The sequence below is a fragment of the Aulonocara stuartgranti genome (genome assembly GCF_965226115.1).
Source record: "Aulonocara stuartgranti genome assembly, chromosome: 9".
Lineage (NCBI taxonomy): Eukaryota > Metazoa > Chordata > Actinopteri > Cichliformes > Cichlidae > Aulonocara > Aulonocara stuartgranti.
Genome location: NC_138960.1, coordinates 26,821,611 through 26,837,571, shown reverse-complemented (window position 1 = coordinate 26,837,571; position 15,961 = coordinate 26,821,611). Strand labels below are relative to the sequence as shown.

General features: G+C 40.0%; 2 protein-coding genes across 2 annotated transcripts; both read left to right on the top strand.

Annotated features, from left to right (window-relative positions):
- Positions 1 to 1,089: 1,089 nt before the first annotated feature.
- Positions 1,090 to 5,585, top strand: rpl7 (ribosomal protein L7). The gene is made up of 8 exons (XM_082546638.1): positions 1,090 to 1,124; positions 1,329 to 1,427; positions 1,927 to 2,026; positions 2,124 to 2,290; positions 2,689 to 2,826; positions 4,390 to 4,499; positions 5,012 to 5,227; positions 5,536 to 5,585. Exons 1-7 carry the CDS (start codon positions 1,105 to 1,107, stop codon positions 5,218 to 5,220), a joined length of 843 nt encoding a protein of 280 aa, XP_082402764.1. The 5' UTR covers positions 1,090 to 1,104; the 3' UTR covers positions 5,221 to 5,227; positions 5,536 to 5,585.
- A 376-nt stretch (positions 5,586 to 5,961) lies between these two features.
- cUnh8orf89 (chromosome Un C8orf89 homolog) lies at positions 5,962 to 11,055 on the top strand. The gene is made up of 7 exons (XM_082547747.1): positions 5,962 to 6,359; positions 6,450 to 6,495; positions 8,948 to 9,042; positions 9,310 to 9,448; positions 9,878 to 9,985; positions 10,078 to 10,133; positions 10,402 to 11,055. Exons 1-7 carry the CDS (start codon positions 6,161 to 6,163, stop codon positions 10,539 to 10,541), a joined length of 783 nt encoding a protein of 260 aa, XP_082403873.1. The 5' UTR covers positions 5,962 to 6,160; the 3' UTR covers positions 10,542 to 11,055.
- Positions 11,056 to 15,961: the final 4,906 nt, after the last annotated feature.

Below are 15,961 nucleotides of genomic sequence, written 5' to 3'. Positions count from 1 at the left end.
CCAGGTCAATGTCCAGCCATACGTGGAGCAAACTAAAATATCATGTTTACAAAGTATTCCCACTTTACGTTATTATTATATGTTACACATTATTTTTTCTGTTAATCAGAAACTACACTTAAAGTTATAAGCCAGCTCAAGACATATCCCAGCTTTGCCTGCAAAGATTCCCTGAGATCCCCACGGAGGAAAGTGAAGTCGGTCGGTTAGGTAAGCCACGCACCCGGCCAGAAAAGTGATACTTCCACGCGCAAATCGTTACGCGATCACGTTTCTTCCTAATTAATATAGCCTAATTACCCTTTAATTACAATAATAATAATAAACAAAACAGGCGCACACGAATCGTCTCCATTGTGAACACGTTCATTGCCGCTTTGCAGCTCCCCCCACACCTCAGGCTATTGTTTACACCTCTTCCAGGTTGTGCAACCTTTGCCAGCAGCCTCTCACTTGTGCTTGTTTTGTGGGCGTGTCTGAGGAACAAACAGCTGATGGAAGAATCCTTTGTAGATTCTAAGGATAAAACAAATACGTGAAAAACACCTCCGGGGAAATGTCCTCTCCAAATGTAACAATGTGCCCAAAAAGGCAAGAAAATTACAGATAAAAAAAGGCACTCTGCTTTTTCAAGAGTATTAAATGATTGATGGGCTTTAACGCTGGCTCGTTTAATACAAGGCAACATTTTTAATATAAAACTACCTGCACTGGAACAGTCAAATTGAGAAGCTGACCAATGGCAAAGCTCTATTTGGGCGACGTTTCACAATTAAATTAAAACTTGTGTCTTGCATTTTGCCTGTAAAATAAAAATAAATAAATGAACAAATAAGTGGCCTTCAATCGAGTCTATATCATTTTATGATTTTTTTTTTCATAACCTCCTGGGACAGAACAGTGTCTGTTATACAGCCTGAAGCAAAGTGCTGGGCGGGAGGTTCAACGCTACAGGCGCTCTCTGATCGTGCTTTGCAAAATGAAGTGTTCGTGCCCTCTGCTGGTCAGATGGCTGCATAACGCCACCTGTAGCACGGAAGTCGGGCAAAGTAGCGTTTAGATTAATTAAAAAACGAAAAGAAAAAAAAGAAACAATATAAAATAATGTATCAAAATAAGGCCAGGTAGGTCTACACCAGAATACGTATTATAGCGTTGTCTTACCTTTAAAGCGTTTGTTATTACAATAATATTCCTTGCAGCAGTCATAGAAAATAGTTGTTGATATATTAACCTATAAATTTAAGGGAGCATTTATCCAAGAGCATTATTACAGCGGGTTTTGCTTAACTTTAGTTTTGAATACATCGCTATAATTTATCCATCAGGCAGTCGGAAGGACGCTCCGCAGAGGTCCTAACGCTTTTATCCCGCACATGCGCAAATGAAAAAGCCTCTTTCTCGGTGATCGCAATGGCGGACGCAGAGTGAGTGTTTCCCTCTGTGTTAAAATCTAATCACATCCAGCATTAAACTAGCCTCTGCTGTTAATTTTACAACGCGAATGAGCTATTTAGTTCATGTACGATAGAATAATAGCAGTATTGTTACAGATGGTGATTATTACTGTTGTTAAGGGTACTTTATAATAACTGAGTCCATATAGCCGAGTTCAACATGGCTGTCTCTTTAGCATCTGTGGATTATTACAAGTGTCCAGTTCTTGTGGTTAAAAAATTAGAACTAAAATAATAGTCAGCTATTTCAGCAACCTTTGAGTTTATGCTGCTGTAAAACCTCTCTAGTCTCGAGCTATTGTATGAAGTAGTATTTACCTGTGTGGAAGCCGGCAAGTGACTGGCAAGCTAGCAGCCCCCATGATTCAGTCATCGTTTCTGTTGAGCGATGTACATGTGTTCAGGTATCTTGTCCACCACCTCGCTTCGGATTTTTTCCTTACAACATATTTTTTTAACGTTTAAACAGAAAAAAGGTTCCGGCGGTCCCTGAGAGCCTTCTGAAAAGGCGAAAGGCCTACGCGGCCATGAAGGCCATGCGTGTCAAGAAGCTGCTGGCTGAGAAAAAGGTAAAGTGAAGCTTTGTGCAGACAAGTATTCCCGTATGGATGGAGATATCGGATAGAGCTTTGAACTGCTTCGACGTGTTTTCCCTTTTGCATTCAGGTCCGCAAGGTGACCAGGAAACTGATCTACAAGAGGGCTGAGAAGTACCACAAGGAGTACAGGCAGATGTACAGGCGTGAGATACGAATGGGCCGTATGGCTCGCAAAGTGGGAAACTTCTATGTGCCTGCTGAGCCCAAACTGGCCTTTGTCATCAGGATCAGAGGGTGAGTGATGCGCACTGCTTGGGATTTCTCTGTATCTGGCTTAAAAGAACTGCACAATCAGTTGTAAGGTGTTGTGCAGGCAGTGCCACATGAGAGGATGTCCAGCAGCTGAGCCTCATACATTACTACTTTGTTTTTAGCTGCTCAGTTGCTTGTTAATTCAGTTGCTATTGAAAAGTCATTTTTATTGAATGATTAAGCCAGTCCTTGTGGATAAATACAGTTGAGTGGTTAATGATGCATGCTCTTTCCCCGACTTATCGACTCTGCTGATACACATTTGTAATAAAAAGCCAATAATGTTCTGAAACCACTCTAAGCAGCTTAATTAGGAAGTTGTACTTTGATGGTAAGTCCAAACAGTAATCACAACATTTTTTGTTTGTTTGTTTTTTCAGCATCAACGGTGTGAGCCCCAAGGTCCGCAAAGTTCTGCAGCTGCTCCGTCTGCGCCAGATCTTCAATGGTGTCTTTGTCAAGCTGAACAAGGCTTCAATCAACATGCTCAGAATTGCAGAGCCTTACATCGCTTGGGGGTAAGGACTGTGTCACTCTGAAACCTGCTGTTCAGAAATAAGAAGCGATGGTGGGGGGTATTAGCACGTCTCTAAATAGGTGATACACTTGGAATGTGGTTAATGATGCTGAACTTTTTTCCCCATCTTATCGACCATGGTGATTACTGACTGAAACTAAGCCAGTTTTGTCTGAAACCACATTCCATAGTGGTACATGCCAGTGTGTTGACAAATGTGAGTGTGTTGGCTTCATACTGTAATGATGCAGCCAGAAACTTTTGTAACCTGGCATTTACTACAGTGGTCATTCACTGACACTTGAAATCAACACATTAAAGTACTGTTCAACAGTTTATAGAAAAATAAGCCAGTGTCAAACTAAACACAGTAAATGCTTGGCTATATTTCACAAAGCTTTAATGTCTTGATGTTAAAGACCCAATGGAAATGTTTGTGCTCTGTGTGTTTGACATTGCTGTGTGCTGCTGTAATGGAAGAATTTACCTGATCTTCACTACAACAGCCCTGTGGAAGTGTGTGTTACTTGGCACACGTGTACACTGTAGGTTAGACTTGTAGTGTTTGCTTTTGGTCACCTTAATACTTCCATTTTTGATATTTATATAGTTGGTTGGGGTTACTCCTGTCCGGTCATTTATGTCAGTCTTGTTTGGATGTGTCTAAGTGACACTTTTGATGCAGATAACTTGATCTGTATTGGTAGATGCAATATTGTTCCCAATGTTGTACTAGGTTACTGATATTTCTTTATACTATGATGGAGTCCAAGAAACACCATCATCTGCCACTGTGTAATGCTTTGTATTTAACTGTATTTAACTTTGTATTTAACTGACTTAACATTTTTTGCATGTTGCTGACTGTGTTAATTTGGCACACCTGCATTTGGGAGGAATTGTGTAGATTTAATATTTAAAACTAAACTTTTTCCTTCATAAGATCTTAGCAAAGCAGGATTGGTTATAACACAGAACAACCCTATAGATGCATTACACAGTGGCACAATATCCTGAAAGACTCATCAAAGCTGCAGAAATTTGAATTGTTACCATTCAATCATACCAATTAGATTAAAATAGGATCCTCAGATTGGTCAGTTGAGTCTTGAGCCTAAATTTGAACGGTCAGGTTTAGTATCCAGGCACTCTGTAATGTTAATGCAATGAGTTTTACCAAATCTGTGGGGAGAATTGCCATTCAGATTGTAGATCATGCTTCTTCCCCAAAACAATGATGTACATAATCTTTTTTTGACAAATTGCCCACCACTGCTTAGACATGAAAGTGCCAGGTTTGGAGAGATGAAATCTGAGCTCTTAATGTTTTGGGGTTCATATTTTAATATTTTGTAAATGCCTCTTAAACTCATTAGAAGAACTCAAATTACTTAGATTTACAAAACAAGTGTTTTTCAGGTATGCTTGAAATTTAAAGTATCTTTTGAGTTAAATAAAACAAATGAGTATTTATAATCCTATTTCTTTATAAATTAACACACGTTAACATCATTGATTTGTGCTCCTTTCAAAACTGGAACCTTGGGTTTTTTTTCCCCCCTAGATACCCCAACCTGAAGTCTGTGCGCGAGCTCGTCTACAAACGTGGGTACGGCAAGATCAGGAAACAGCGCATTGCCCTCACAGACAACGCTTTGGTGGAGAAGTCCCTCGGTATGGAAACGTTACAGTGCTGTTGAAAATGTTTGTAGTATACCTTTTAGGTAAATGGTTGGCGGTTGATGTGGTTAATGATGTACACTTTTTTCCCCGTCTTATCGACTTTGGTGAAAAAAAGGTTGAAAACTTTGCCAGTTAAGTCTGAAGCCACATGCCAACCTAACAGGACTTTACCAAAGAGAGATTTGTAGTTGATAATTCTTGGCTTGTACTGTATTTGTTGGTCAGATGTTTGGGAACATGAAATGGAAAGATGAGGCTTGCTTATCAAGCTCGAAGAGTTTTACTTTGTGCCTGAAAAGATTGAAAACATCAGCGCTTCAAATGGCAGCAAGCACATCTGGAAATGAGTCTTGTTGTCTAAGTTAAAAGAAGAAAAGGCAGAGTTGCTCCAAGCAGTTTCATTCTTGGATTAATCAGCCCTTCGCTTTTAAAATTTTGAAATGAAACACTTAAATGCTAAAGCTGGCACGCAGTTCAATTTATTAAACACTTTTTATCTGTAGGCAAATATGGCATCATCTGTGTTGAGGACCTCATCCATGAGATTTACACAGTTGGAAAGAACTTCAAGCCCGCCAACAACTTCATGTGGCCCTTCAAGCTGTCGTCCCCACGCGGTGGCATGAACAAGAAGACCACACACTTCGTGGAGGGAGGAGATGCCGGCAACAGGGAGGATCAGATCAACAGACTGATCAGGAGGATGAACTAAAGTCGTGGTGAGTTTCAGTGATATTTTGCAGGTTTTGAAAGTAGACTGATTTGATGTGGTTAATGATGCATATTCTTTTTTCCCCATCTTATCGACTATGGTGAAAACCACTTGTTAATAAGCCAACATTGTCTGAAACCACATCTTTAGTCATTGAACTTTAAATCACCGACTGGGAGATCTTTCTCTTTGAAAATCTATTTAAATCCAAACATGGATACATGTTGAATGCTATCTATTTTTATTAAAGATGTGTTGCTGAGACTTTATATAACATCAGAATTCTTACCTCATTGTCTTATTTTCTTCCCCCAGGTTTTCAAAAGGACTCAAAATGTACAATAAAAATTTGGAGGAAAAAAAACCTTCCTGGTCCTGTCATTAATGTGTAAATGTGTCATGAATCACGCAGGTTGTTTGGTATTTACGTGTGGGTGTGGTTGTGTACATTACTACTTGATATATTAGTAATATAATATCCAGCGTTAGCCCGTGTTAATATAATATCCACCCAGGGAGTTAACTACATAAATTGGGTAGTTCTCAAGGACACACACTTTTAACTTGTAAAAATTAACTAAAAACTATATTTGAAGGCAATTTACTGCATTTATCAAATAATTGTGGGCTAGCTGTAGCCTGTATGGATAATGGATAAAATACATATATATATTTTTTAGGTATTATAGGACATAGTATTTGGGTACATTTTTATTACGTAACCTGGTTAGGAAACACAGAAAGCTAAATATAAAAAAACCAATGCAGGCGAATTTTGAAGCCTGTTTCCATGGTGACGTGATGACTCGTTAGCGTTGTACCAGAATGAGCTGCAGCCTAGCACTGCTGCTCGGGGATAACCGGTTTTAACCCATGTACCGTTAGCTGTGTGTAGCACTAAGGTAATGTCTGAAGTAGATGTTCGTGCGGCTGCTCCATCATGATAACTTGCCAGTTAGACCCGTCGATAATCACCGTAAAGGGGCTAATATCCCGGGAAAGCTCGAACTGCGGGCAGCGCGGCCCTGATGCGGTTGGATATCCGACATACAGGAACTTGAGGATGGGAGCAGGTGGAGGGCAAGCGTCTTTAAGGCAAAGTCAACCAAGGAAATTTCCTGTTATACAACCTTTGAGCAGTGAGTAAGCGTGCTCCATAAATGTGCCAAATTCATTCAAAGAAGCTAGCCTAACGGTCCGTAAAATGCTGAGCGCTGTCTGTGTTGTAGAGTCCAGGGACGCGAAACCTCAGCTGACTGGCTTCATAATTGGAGGGTAAGCTATGTGAATATTTTGGAAGCTATAAAAACGCTACGCCACAGATATAATAAAAGAGATGTTCTCACAGTGTTTCACACTCGTTGTTTTTAACCACTATGCTAGTACAGACTGAAAGAGAGTGGATGGCGTTACTGTTTCCGTGCCAGGCTTATATGGAAGACCCGAACTACTGTAATCCAACGTAATTAACACTAGACTAATGTCTGCCTGTTTTTATTTATTTTATTTTATTTTTACCTATTATGCAAGTAAGGGAGGCTGGCACCTACTTATTGGCTACTCCACATCATCAGGCTTGCTCAAAAATACATAAAGATACGATTGCAAACATAAAATAAGACAAATTAATACGGAAGTTCCGTAAAAACAAATGTAAAAAATTGCATGGAGATGCAAATAAATACAAAGGAAAACGAAAACACCAATGCATTTCAATTGATCTCATACTGTATGAATAAAACACATTTTTGAATATTTGTGCAATTAATTGCATATCAATATATTTATTCAGTCATTTAATTTTGATTATGGCATTTTTAGTGCTACATAGATAACCATAAATAATTCCTTCCTGGGTTCCATATCCAGCCCACAACATGAACCACTTATTTCCTTTATAGAGCCCTGTTTTAGGGTGAGTATGAGTATATTACGGTATATTACATGATAAAAGATCCAAGAATTATACATAAACGGACTGGTACTTATATAACTGAACACTCTTTGACTCAAGCCTCATTACATAATAATATACATAATAATCACACTCACATTCATACAAGCACTAAGGACCTTGTCTAACATTCACACCCTGATGGATGCATTGGGGGGTAACTTGGAATTCAGTATTTTGCCTAAGGGTAAGGATCCTTGCAGGACTTGCAGACTGGAAGAGCAGAGAAGTGAACCACCGACCTTCTGATTGGTAGATGACCCACTCCTTGAGACAAGGTCGCCCTGAATATAATGCTCAATAACACCAAGAAAATGTCATATTTTTAAATGAAAATCCATACTTTTTTGCATACCGAATAGGAAATACTGTCAAGATATTGCAAAAATAATGATTTGCTAATGAAACTTTATTGTAAAAGAATTGCCCATGTGCAGAAATCACAGAGCTGCAGATTTCAGCTGTCAGTTTTTTAATCTGGAAACTTTTCACCCCGTGCTTCCTGAATTGCTTACTGTAAGCCGGACTGGTTTGATCTGTATTTCATACGTAGCATATGGCCAGAGTGTTCCTACATCATCTCTTCAGGACTGAGATGCAGTGACTGTGCCGGCTACTCTATTAGACACAGAATACCAACTGGCTGCTTCCTCTCTAGATAGTTCCCTGCAGTGAAACTGTGCTTTGGTTCATTGTACTGCTGAAAAATGAAATTAGCTCTGATTAAGTTGTGCCCAAAGCATATGGCATTACGCATATGCAAAATGTAGTAATAGTATTTTGCACATCCTTGTTCAAGATCCCTTTTGTTCTGTAGAAATCTTTTACTGTACCTGCTTGAAGGGCAGTGTATGGACTCCTCCAGCATATTTTCCTTTCTACTACATTTACAATTGTTCTAACTTTCAAATTTAAATACCTTGATCTGCCCATAGTACATTTTCCAGTCTTCCCTTTGTCCAATGTGCTCTTTCCCCCTTTCTAATCTGTTTATTTTATTGGCTAGTCTCAGATTTAGCCTTTTCTTTCCACTTCTGCCCAGAAGACCATATTCACGAGTCACCTCTTGACCATTATCCAGTTCAGGACCCATGAGGCATCCCTGCTTCTGACACTAGAGACTCATACACTGGCCTTCTTTCTTAGTCATTTGAAGGGGTCTCTCACATATTTTTTATTGAGGTTGGTGTTAGCTGGTGCTGTTGAGCAAGTTAGTGGTATGAGAGTATCACAAACTATTGTATGAAATATTGTTTTGTTTGACAATTTTCCATACGGGAAATCACAAAAATACTGTGACAAGTTTCAGAGGGAAGATTGTTTTTTAAAATTCATATTGAGAATACAGTTGAACCCACAAAGCAGACGCTCAGCTTTAGCACGGTGCTAACATAATTATTGAAAAAGGGGGATTTCTAATCACCATTCAGCATTTTAACATGATAAAACTCCACTAGGGAACACAGCATGCCACTCGACAGTGGAAGTAATGATTGCTGAAGGTGGGCCTCCGCTACGCCTCCGCTGACTTTCCATTACAAATCAGTAATGGGAAATTATCAGTGAATCGTAAGTAATTCATGATGATTAATCATAAAGATTGTTACTGAAACAATTTTTATTTGATTTAATGTAAAAATAAAAAAGCATTTCTTTATAAAACTTTGACATTTGTTGGTGCCATGACATGTTTTTGTTTTTTTCTAGGTGGTATTCAACTATCTAAAATATAGAATCCACGTGTGCTGATATATTTTTCTCCAATTTTTCTAGGACGCCTACTTTAACCAAAGATGACAAGCTGGAGTTGCAAAACACCAACCCAGAGAGGGATCTCAGCGGGAGGCGCTTTCTGTTAGATAGAAAATGTAAGAACTGCAGAACAGGAGACAGCCTTATGTTAATAAAACTGAGAGGAAACTAAGGAGTTTCTTCTTACTTCCCCACTCAAAATGGGCTAAATTTAAATTTGTGGCATGGGGTTTGTGTGAACTGACTGCCAACAGGTGGAGCTGTTGTCTTACATAGTTTCTATAGGTCCCTTTCCAGTGGGACATTAGCTACTTGCGGGAAACTTACAGATATAACCTGACAGTGGAATTAATGCAGAGCAATTTTCTTATTCCCTTTTTAAGGTGTGATGTTAGAGAGGACCAAAACTGTGATTCCTCCACTGCCAAGAGACTACCATGTGCACAGACCTGGTAACCTCCCATCCTTCAGCCTCTCCAAGGAGCTTTCCCACAGCCACACAGGGCGACCCTTCACCCTGGGGTAACCTTTGGATTAACATCTTTTGGGCAGCTTATTGTAGCTGGAATTTCTTTTAAAAAAAAGCATATTTCATGAGACAGCTGCACAGATATTAGTTATTATACTGAGTCACAGTCTCATGCAGGGTATGACAGATAACGTGAAGAAAGAGAAACAGCAGCCAGATAAAAGTATTGTTTTGACACGCATGCATTATCTGTCAGAAAAAAAGAAAAGCTCGAGTAGCTTTTAATGTTTAATTTTCTGGCAGTTCAAGGGCAATTCTAGCTAGAACTGAAAATCATTATGCTGCACAAAAATATTATCTCAATAACAAATTATTCTCAATCTTCTATTTATGGGAAAAGTGGGGTTTGTTGGTCTGAAGCTTTGTAAAATGTCAGCTCTGCGTTCATTATACTCCTTAATGTTTTTACTTGCGTCTCCCAGGTACCCTGAAAGCTATAAACTGAACACAAATCCAGCCGTCCTCATTCCCTCAGCTTTAGTCGTCAGTGGCAGAAACACCTTTTCGGTTGAGAACTGCAAGCTTGGCAGGTATTTTGGCTTTCTAAACAAAATGTGACCAAGCCAGTGTTTTCAGTTAATTCTCAATGCAGCCACCTCTGTTGTGCTTGTGTCGTCTGCAGGCCCAAGGTGAAATATCCATCCTCCAACGTAATGACTGTTAAAAACAATCAGAAAAGTGAGTTCACTTCCTGCTTTGACTTCATTCTCAGCCTTAACACATCAGGTCCACATGTACTGCCTTTACAGCACACTTAGCTTTGAAGTGAAAAAACAAACAGCAAACAGTTTTTTGTGTTTTTATGTAACATGCGGCATATTATTCAAGAGTTTATCTCTAATTAAGATTATTATTACTTAATGACAGGGAAATGTGTGCAGGATATTTAGAGATTAAATATACCCTGTGCTTCTCTCCATCTCTTTCCATTTCTCTCGCCACACAGGCCAGTCCTATCCGGACCCAATAGCTGGAGCCTCTCGCTCTTACATCCACAGGATATCTGAGCTGTCCTCTCTGGAGGGCGAGACGGTGAGGCAGGAAAAGCTCAAGAAAATGAGAAAACCTCGAAAGACTCCATCCTGACAATCACCTCCTTCCCAGTCACACTGGTCGAGGTTAAAAACATTCGAGTCTGTGCCAACGACGGAACAGAATAAACCACTTAGGGCGCCATGTTCATTTCAGTGGCTCGTTCTGACTGCTTGTTTGTCCTCTGTGATATTAGTTTGCTGCTTGGTATGGCTGGTGGTTACATTCTGGGATTCTTAATTACGTGTAGTACGGACTTGCTGCAACAATAAATGCCGGTGATGAATATTAGGTAAACATTTTCCAGTCTGACGCACAGCTGTCAGCAGTTTTCCACCCAGCACCTGCATGCAGGATATTTAATTTAGCTTTCTAATGGCTCTTGTATAATGCGGCCATATTTCTTTCTGTATCATCTGTATCATATTTCATACGGTGTCCATCTTTGGCCTCATCGTTACCACAGTGTTTCAGACATACAGCATATCTAAGCTTTGTTAAGTAAGTGAAATATTGACATATATAGTAAATAGTTTAGCAAAGCCATTATTGTGCCTTGTTAACTGTCTTCCTGAAATTAAATAAATTTATTTTTGTTATTTTGAGGACCTTCCTTCATGTGTATAGCTTTTTTTTCACCACATATGTGGACCGTCACACCACTTTTTGGTGCAAACACTACATATAGACCACTACAATTAGCAAAATATGCATTCCATATTTACGAAACAGACACAAAACTGTGCCCCCAGATCCGAGAATGTGGTGCTGTCCCACGCAACGCAGAGTTTTGCTGCTGAATACTCTTGTTCATTGTATTTGACAGCAGCCATGCAACTGTCTATTTTTGTGTAGAGAGAAATCTGGACGTGTGCAGAAATATGAGTCTTTTTTGAATAGATATAAAAAGAACTGGTCCTTATTCTACTTTCTACAGCCATCTATACTGGATAATTGTGCAGTATTTGGCTACATATTTGAACCATTAATTCATTACTTGAACTATTTATAAGTTTTGTCCCTTTGGTGGAAGTAAAGGTTGTGAAAATATCACATCTGACGTCATTTTAAAGTTTCTTTACAACCCTTTAAAATTTAATAAGATTAAATTTACTTGGCTCTGTGTGTAAATAAAGACGGAACAAGAAAAGAAAGAATTAATGGCTGAAATCGTTTTTCCACTAATTGCTGATGCGTGTTATCACGCTGCTACAGCTCTCCTCTGCGTCACCCTGTGCCAATCAGAAAGACGCAGGGGAAACAGCTGAGATGAAGTTCTGTCGCTGAGATCATTTAGTGCTGAAAGTGACAGATGAAGGCTTCTACGTAGTCTGATATACATTTAAGAGAGTTTTTGTTTCAGTTATTGTTTTTTTTTTTCTCTTTTTGGCATTTCTGCTGGATTAAACAAAGCAGCAAGGGAGAGGAGAAGAAGCCATCATCAAGGATATCAGTCAGTATGCGCGCTCTGAAACTCAACTGTCAACTGTGTTTAATTTCAGGGAGTGTGTGCCTAAGCTCCCTATTAAATAGCACTGAGATGTTGTCAAACGTCAGGCTCTGTTTGCGTCCCTCCCTCCGCCGGGATTGTGAGGTGTGCATTTCAGGGGCACACAGTGACCTAGAAACACAGAGCCATCCCCTTATTCATACCAAGGGAAGGGGGTGCATGAATGCCCAAATGGAGGCCGGGGCTCCCTCTTCTTGCAGGGTTTTTAGCGTCCATTTCAAGTGTAGTGAAACAAAATGACCTGGAACAAACAGTCAACAATGAGGTCTTTAATAGGAGCTGTTCTGGGGCCTGCCCACAAGTGGTTTATCGTTTCACTGTAGTTCCACGGGAACCTTGAACAAACGAGACAGTGCTGAATTAAAAGTTCAACTGTCTCTTAAGTCAAGGATCCGATAATGACGAAAACGCCAATTCATTTTATCTCACAAAAGGCATGAAAGCATCAGAAACACGTTTTATGAGCTGAAAAAAAAAGCCAGGTTGTGTTACTGTTTCACCTGACTTGACATTGTGACTCTATCAGCAAGGATCAGAGAATGTAGCCTGTGTGCCAACACCTCAGATCAAAAATCTCCCAAATATGCTGTGCTGCTATATAAATTTTGATGAGACAAGGTTTCCTCGAAACAGTTCAGGAGACTCAGATGTACGTTTTTATTATTATTCACTGTGGCTGACTTGATAACACGTGTTGATCATTTTATCTTCCCACTTCTGGTTTTGTCCTTAAACTATGTGCATTTTTATACTAGAGAAAAACTCGTGCTCGTTCCTTTTATTCATTCAGATGTGGTGCATTTTTAATTTTTGCTTACAACTCAGCTTTTTGTCCTTCACGATGCTGCAGTCTCGGCTCGGTATAACATAGACAGATGCCAGGAAAAGACTTTGAGGCCACCGAGATAGACAGGCACCAAAGATAGGCTCCAAGGCCACTCTTCATGCTGAACAGAGTCCTGTAGTTTGAGCAATTTAGGCTTTTCTGACAGAGAGGAAGAAACCTTGTGCTAACATCGCTATTAGGTATGAGATGAAAAGAGCCAGCTCGAGTCTGTGGACAAGCACAGCGCTTTTCTATATTGAAAGTGTTGATCATATGCAGTTTGCCGTGCACAACAATTATCACTTCGTTTGTATACTCTGTACCCCGTGTGTCTGGATTAGCATAAAAAAGGAAACATGTCTGGTAGTCTGTAGTTTGTCAGTGGTCTAAAAATTATATTTAAGGATCCTAAAAGACAGTTATACAGTGATAAAAAAGAGGTCAAATCTTTTTTTTGTCTTTTTCAGAAGATCGTATAAAAAACCAAAACAACAACAATTGTAATTTTATCATTTCAAAATGTTTGCACACAGGTCAGGTGACATTTATTTATTTTCATGTCATCAATCTATCCTACCAGAGTGATCTGTTATTCACAGGCATCAGTGAAATTTGAGGTTTGGTAAAGATATATATATTTACACACTTTGCCCTTGACAGAGAAACGCACGCATGCATGCGCACTAGCCCGAGGTCCTAACCTCTCCACTGCTGTGTGACATTTAACGATGTGATTTATGAAATCTACCCCGATAGCTCCACCCTGCCACCTAGCCATTATCATTACTCGAAGCGTCATCTCTCTCAGGGGCAGGGCTCGGTTTCACTCCCCACCCACACATCTTGACTCATCTGCCGGCTGCTGCTAATGTCCGCATTGATTTACATACATATGGATCCATATGCCAGGTGAGGTGACTCATGAGGGGACAATTATCAGTGACGATGTCAGGATCAGGCAGGAGAAAAACTTTCATCAATGTCATTACACTGGCAGCTCTCCAAGGCCAGCCAGCTTGTAGAGCCATTGCTAGAGTGTCATCAGTCCTCTCCGGGGCCTATCCAGCAGTAATGACCTGTAATGAATGGAGTATCATTAGAAGGACGTACAAAACGTCTTGCCATAATAGACGCTGTTGTAAGTGCGACATGAAGAGCAAGGCTCACTGAGTGTTTGCACTGTGAATACGCCCTTTTAAGAACTTTTAAAAGTGTGATTTGGTGACTCGCACTAAGTCAAACACCAAACTTCTCAACTCATTAAATAATAACTCATGCCACTGTGTGGCATAGATCCATACGTAATCCACAAGAAATAGGATAAAATGCCCGTGCATGGATGAACTCAAGTTACAATGAAGGAAACTACTGAAACTCAGTTACATAAGAACAGATAATAAGAACAGACGGTGCAAAACACTCCCGCACTTGGAAAACCACCCAAATATACAAATGTAGACGTGAAAGAATGTGCTATAAATTGAGTAGATAATAGACAAAGGCTTCCATTCATGTGGAAGGAACTGACTGTACTCATCAGGAAGAAAGAAACTCGAACTAATTACTTCGACCAGCTCTAATCAAATATTCTCTAAGAACAAACATTTGGGTCTGTTTTCGCTTTGATGTTGCTTTTTTGTTTTTTCGATAGAAAGGCTTAAAAATAAAGTTTCTGTGCAGCACAGAGAAAGCGTTTTCTTAGTCATGGATGACATCATCTTTACAACACATGCCATCTTGTAAAGGTAAATTCTAGTATTTGTCAACCAGAGCTTTTGATGTCAAGAAACCTTTTGAAACTATGGAAACCCAGGTCAAGTCTTCCCTTGAGGAGAGCCAGTTTACATTCCCCATATAGCTGAGATGAAGCTAGGGCTGACCCTTCTACCTTCCCACTGCAAGAAGGGGAGGACAGCAGACTTTCATTTATTACTAAATCGATCTTTCTTTGTATCTCCTTCTATCTCTGCTCTTGCCCCAAATGAAGGGGATGGATGACGCAGCAACTTGCGACACTGTTTGGAGATCATAAATATGCTCTATTACCGCTCCCCGTCTTGTGAAACATTAACCGATGTACACTAAGATGACTGGGTGTGTTGCTGTAAGGCTGATTGTCTCCGACAAATGAGCAGGGCAGGAGGTCCATGGCTGGGAGCCTGTCACATGGAAAACACACATGCTTTGATGTGCGCTTCCTTCATGCTGAGGCTGATGCTGCTGAACGTCTTGCATCAGTGGACAGATCAAATCAGCACTATAGTTGGTTAAAACGGTTAAAAAGTAAGAGACTTCACAGCTGGGATTATTTATTGTGTTTAATATTTGTAGATTTAACTTTAACTTAACTTTAACTGATTCAGACACTTGCTTCTTAGCGATGCCTCTGCTGATGATTGTGGTGGAGATGAAGGCTATTACTGTCGCTTGACCTACCTGCTCCATAGCATGAAGAATAATCAAAGGACCCAGCCAGACCCCCTTGTGAAAGATTATTTTTCAAGACAGCGAAGTATCCAGTTATTACTAGTGTCTACCTATTCAATAGCAGGAGGCGTGAGGAGGCCTCATTTCCTGCTGATGCTCCCTGCAGAGGCCCCATTTGTTGGCCGTAATAATGTGGAAGAGGCTGAGCTTCTTCAGCAACAGTAACAGTCAGGCCCCCTGGAGCATATAAGTAAAAAATGGTTTTTGTCTGCCCTCTCCAATTTGTCATCATCAGTCAGCAGCAGCATTAGAAATCCTTGCCATATATTGTGTAGCCCTCCATCATGCCATTAAAGAGGGCACGACTGGGCTTGTCCTGCATTATAAAGTTGATAGTCTTTCATTTCACATTGAGGAGTTTCAGTTTTTACTGAAAAATTATGAATTGCGCATTATATTAACACTACACTGTGGTTTGTAAATAATGCAAACTGGAGCTCCTGTGCAACGTACAGCACTGTGAAAAAGTATTTGCCTCCTAAACCTAATAACTGTTTGTGCCACCTTTGGCAGCATGAACTGCAATCAAGCGTTTGCGATAACTAGCAGCGAGTCTTTTGCATCACTGTGGAGGAATTTTTGACCCACTTGTCTTTGCAGAATCGTTTAAATTGATCTACATTTGGGGGTTGTTTGAGGTCATACCAAAGC

Bases quoted from the DNA above. Each gene is read 5' to 3' on its own strand.
- rpl7 (XM_082546638.1), top strand. From the start codon at position 1,105: ATGTATCAAAATAAGGCCAG. The intron at 1,125-1,328 runs GTAGGTCTACAC...TTTATCCATCAG, and splicing joins ATGTATCAAAATAAGGCCAG to GCAGTCGGAAGGACGCTCCG. The intron at 4,500-5,011 runs GTATGGAAACGT...TTTTATCTGTAG, and splicing joins TTTGGTGGAGAAGTCCCTCG to GCAAATATGGCATCATCTGT.
- cUnh8orf89 (XM_082547747.1), top strand. From the start codon at position 6,161: ATGATAACTTGCCAGTTAGACCCGTCGATAATCACCGTAAAGGGGCTA. The intron at 9,986-10,077 runs GTATTTTGGCTT...TGTCGTCTGCAG, and splicing joins GAGAACTGCAAGCTTGGCAG to GCCCAAGGTGAAATATCCAT. The intron at 10,134-10,401 runs GTGAGTTCACTT...CTCGCCACACAG, and splicing joins TGTTAAAAACAATCAGAAAA to GCCAGTCCTATCCGGACCCA.